The 4,987-nt window shown below is 35.6% G+C and overlaps 1 protein-coding gene across 1 annotated transcript; it reads left to right on the top strand.

The window, feature by feature from the left end:
- Nucleotides 1-869: 869 nt before the first annotated feature.
- Nucleotides 870-3,258, top strand: LOC125204418 (putative HVA22-like protein g). Its single transcript, XM_048103078.1, has 7 exons — nt 870-1,026; nt 1,331-1,380; nt 1,493-1,591; nt 2,268-2,324; nt 2,424-2,487; nt 2,580-2,777; nt 2,870-3,258. The coding sequence occupies exons 2-7, from the start codon at nt 1,349-1,351 to the stop codon at nt 3,170-3,172; spliced, it is 753 nt and encodes a 250-aa protein (XP_047959035.1). The 5' UTR covers nt 870-1,026; nt 1,331-1,348; the 3' UTR covers nt 3,173-3,258.
- The last annotated feature ends 1,729 nt before the right edge of the window (nt 3,259-4,987 follow it).

Consider the following 4,987-nt stretch of genomic DNA (forward strand, 5'->3'; position numbering starts at 1 on the left):
CCGCCCGCAAATATTTGTCATATTTACTATATTAACTATTTTTGGTAATGAATTAAACATTCTATTAACTCATTTCACTTGTATTGTATTATTCTCGTGGGAAGAAAAAGTTATTGGAGTGTGTGTCCCACTTTTATATACCCTCTTCGTCCCACTCTAAAATGACACTTTTCTAAATATACTAACATCACTCTCTCTACTTTTTTCCTCTCTCTTGTTTTATTCTCCACTTTACTCACAAAACAACAGTACATAATCCCGTGCCGAATTAGAAATACTCCATTTAAATTGGAACGGAGGGAGTATTAGTTTTAATATAAAATATGGGTGGAATGTAAGATCCATTACCAAAATTAGTAAAAAGTAAATGAGACACTTAATTGTAGACAGAGAGGAAGTATAAAAATAATACTCCCTCAGTATCACAATAAGAGTCACGTTTTGCAATTTCGATATGTCCTATAATAAGAGTCATATTTCACTTTTACCACAAATAGTAAGTAAGTCCACATTCCACTAACTGACTTCACTCACATTTTATTATAAAACCAACATAAAAATATGAGTTTATATTCTACTAACTTTTCCAACTTACTATTCTTCACATTTCTTAAAATCCATACCCAAACATGACTTTTATTATGAAATGAAAAAAATATATAAATATTGGACTCATATTCTTCCATAATTTTCCATCACTTTTCTTTTTACATTTGTTAAAACCAAATAAGGTTAAGTAGAGTTATTATAAATCTAACAAGGGATAAAGGGAGTACTCCTATAACTTAAGTTGAACAATTACGTGTAAAATAATGAGGAGGCGTCCGTGGCAAGAAATACCTCATTTCCTTTTGTCTTCCAACACTCATCTTCCTTTTCAACATAACATATATACATGTGCAGTATGCACATAACTCATATATACATCATACACACTCGCGAGAGCACGTTCCTTTTTCATAACTAACTCTCATCTCTTCAATTCATATATTATCAACTCAAATCCGATCCTCGTTTTCCTCAGAGGTAACTCAAATTTTCGGTTGTTATTTCTCGATTCACGGCTATTTCACCTCGTTGAACATGCTGAGATACTTAATTTCTTTGGCCGATCATCATTCTTTTCTTTCACGCGATCTCATCTTAGATGCTTCCGTCATAACATAACTATAATTACTTTATTTTTATTCACGTTTTCTATGTATTGATGTTCGGTTTAAATTGCGTGTCGATTGGAGCAACTCTGCATCTTTTAATATTCATAAATTTGGGGATTTGTTTGAAGAAGAAGAAGAAGAATGTAATGATTTTTGCTTTCTGACTGTTTCAGAACCATCCGTGATTAAAGATGATTGGAGAATTCGTCAACAGTTGCTTAATGTTAGTTTCTTTTTTTCTCTTTATTCTCTCTGTTTCCCCCCTTTTCTTTATGCAATTTTACCCTTTTCATTCAAATCTTTTGAATTTGATCAATAATTGGAAATAATTTCAGATTGGTTCTAGGATATGCATATCCTGCTTTCCAATGTTTCAAGACGGTAGAGAAAAACAGAGTTGAAATTCCGGAGCTGCGGTTTTGGTGTCAATATTGGTAAGCTTTTTTGATAATTTTGATTCGCATAATTATTGGTCATAATATTAATTAATAATGAGTTAGGAAGCTTTGGTCCAATCACATACTTGTGAACAATAAGAATGTTTATTTGATTGTGTGTATTGGTCAACTTATTATGTGAATATTATCGGTTGATGGGGATGAACATCAAAAGTGAAACAAGACAAGCTTTGGTCTAATTAGTTTAAGCACTTTTAATCACCATTATCTTTTCATGATAATGACTCCTTCTTTATGTCCCCATTTTTGGAATTATTAGTTTGGAGCAAGAATTGACTCACTTTACAACCAAACCATTGTGCAGGCTGATATGAACATATTTCTCATATTTCATTACTTAGTCTATTAATTTATCATATTTTTTTACCATATATTGCTTTCTTATTATTAAGTTAGGGCTAGTCGGAGACATTGTATTCTTTTCATTTTCAATAAAATACAATTATCCTTATTTTATTATAACGCGTTTATTTCAATTATGTATTGTTCTTAGTTTGATCGACGGGTAAGCTTCTGCGACTGCCTTTTATCTCTTCGATGATTGCAATCGCAATGCCAAAATCTTGTTAAGGGAAATTATCCCTCAACACAGTCACATCAGTTTTTATATATAAATCATTTGATATTATCACAATGTATGTTTTCCTGCCAGGATACTTGTTGCTATTATCACAATTCTAGAGAGAATTGGGGATGTATTTATTTCATGGTGCGATCTCAACCACAACTACCTTTTAAATTCTTTAGCACGCTTACAAGTAAATAGAAAATCACTGAAATTCAAGTAACAAAACTATTTTCTTCATAGGTTGCCAATGTATGGAGAGATGAAATTGGCGCTCTTCATCTATCTATGGTATCCCAAAACTAAGGTAAGAATCCTTCATAATTTTTACTACTCCACTACTTTAATTATGAGAAAAATGATTGGTGTTAAATTTAATTGTTGTTGATGTTATTATAGGGTTCGGGATACGTATACAAAACCTTGTTGCGACCATACGTATCAAGGCACGAGACAGATATCGATAGAAGTTTAATAGAATTCCGAGAGAGAGCATGGAACTTAGCAATCTACTATTGGCAAAACTGCACTGAGCTTGGTTCCACCAAAATCCTCCAATTTCTTCAATTTGTGTCTTCACAAGCTGGAAGGAGTGAGGTATGTATATACAATGTGCAACTATTTATGATCAAATTTAGATCAAATAGATTTGCATAGTTAAGATCATGACGTTCTTCGCTTAATTGCAGAATCAGGGGAACCAACGACGTCCTAGCACCACTCCTGAACCCAGCGCACCGCCGGTGGGTTTCATGAGAAAGAGCAAGCGGGGCCCACCACCTCCTCCATCGGGAGGGTCCACCTCGTATTTCAGCCAGGCGCCCGTGTCGGAGTCGATCAAAGTGGAGCTGCACAATGAGCACTTTATTAGGCCTGAGGATGTGATTGTTTCTAATTTGGACATTGGTGGTGGGTCTAAAGAGAAATTTGGTTTGGACAAGGATGTTAAGACGACTAGGCATAGGCTTAGGCGATTCATAGATGGCAATTAGGATTTTAGTTAAATTGATGGCTATGTTGTAAAATATGTGAGATAACATGTGCTGCACAGTTTATTTATTCATTTTTTTTAACATTATAGAGGTTGCAGTTATTCGAGGTTTGCATTGCAATTGCGATTGCGAAGCATTGAGTTTCTGAGTTAGGAATCAGATATTGCAAGTTATAATGTACCCAACAAGTCAGATTGTAACACTAGTGAAAATCTATGTAATTTGAATGGTGGATATAAATTAATGTTACACATTGTACAAGATGCATAATTTCACATAAATGCGCAGTATATGTCAGGAGGGGCGGGAAGATATGGTATATCGGAGATCGTAGTTAAGTCATACGTTATAGGAGTAGAAACGAAAATCTATGTTTGGTATGGTTGTTAGACTTGGGGTTTTGTTTTGGTCAAACATAATCTTTTTGGAGCACAATGATATAGTATTAAATTAAACATGGCCCAATAATAGAGACGGGCCAACAATTGTATTGCACATAGAGCCCAAACACCCACTTACACAGTCCCGATTTCATTATTTTGGGTTATATGTGCACATAGGCTCGTTCAGCTAGAGCGACCAATGACATTGCGACGTAGACACCTGTTCAGGTGCGTCTTGATTTCAAACATCGGTCGAAGCCACTGATACATAAATGGGTTTTGTTGGAAAAAAATCACGCGAGATCACGCAAGATCAGGAGCACAATATATGGAATCAAATCATACCATAGATAGAACGCAAATACATGTAAATTAGGTTTACCATGTATAGAGATAACCTAGTCTATATAAGCTCTAATCCTTGTAAATTTTTCAGTGAATTAGAATGAATCATTCTACCGATTTCTAACATGGTCTCAGAGCAGTAACGATCTTGGCTCAGAAAAATTTCATCATAGCCGATATACCAATTCCCGACCTTTTTTAGCCAAAATCAAACCAGCAAACTGACAAAACCCTACACAGAAGTATGTCAGATACAGAGGAAGATACCAAACCAAATCCAGAACAAAAAAAAGCTTGAGAAACAGCAAGGGCATCACCATAGCATTCAAGTTGAATGGAAAGAACTACCCCTCAAAGTTGATCAACGTGAAGATCGGAGGCCGAGGGACGTATTCTTTCATAAAAAACGAACCTCCGGAATTAGGGAGCAAAGGGTTAGATGAGTGGGAGGAGAACGACCTGGTGGTGTTCTTCTGGACCGTCGACAATATCGAGAACGACATTATCGCTAATTTTGCCCATCACCAAACATCAAAAAGCATTGTGGGATAGCCTCGTTGTGACATTCGAGAGCAAGGCGGACAAATGTCTCATCTACGATCTGGAAGATAAAGTAATCAAAATCAGACAAGGAAACCTTGATTTAGAGACATATTACCGAAAACTCCACGGGCTATAGGTGGAGATTGATCGCTGCCAAAAGCAGCCTGTGACTTGCTGCGACAAAGGAGAGGATCAATACAGTTGATATATACCGAATCTTCAGTATACCGTGGTATACCAGTATACCGATTAATTATATATATATATATATATATATAGGGGTGCACTATGGTGCCACCATAGATAGGATAACACCATACCACCAATATAGTCCGTTAGATCTCATCTATGGACGCCTAGGATTAAGTTTCGTGAAAAAACACGGGTTTGCAGTCTACTGTATTAGATATTGAAGTCGTGGAAAACTGCAATATTGTTGTGGTAAGACTGCAATATTCAATGAACAACACTGCAATCTGGTAACGTAAATTTAGAAATTTCCAATTTTACCCCTCCGTGTTTTTACACGTGACAACATGACAAA

This window comes from Salvia hispanica, chromosome 2 (assembly GCF_023119035.1).
Source record: "Salvia hispanica cultivar TCC Black 2014 chromosome 2, UniMelb_Shisp_WGS_1.0, whole genome shotgun sequence".
NCBI classification, from domain to species: domain Eukaryota; kingdom Viridiplantae; phylum Streptophyta; class Magnoliopsida; order Lamiales; family Lamiaceae; genus Salvia; species Salvia hispanica.

What these genes read in the sequence shown, in the direction of transcription:
- LOC125204418 (XM_048103078.1), top strand. Translation starts at nt 1,349, where the DNA reads ATGATTGGAGAATTCGTCAACAGTTGCTTAAT. An exon ending in CGGTTTTGGTGTCAATATTG is followed by an intron (nt 1,592 to 2,267) that starts GTAAGCTTTTTT and finishes TTTTCCTGCCAG; the next exon opens with GATACTTGTTGCTATTATCA. An exon ending in CACAAGCTGGAAGGAGTGAG is followed by an intron (nt 2,778 to 2,869) that starts GTATGTATATAC and finishes GCTTAATTGCAG; the next exon opens with AATCAGGGGAACCAACGACG.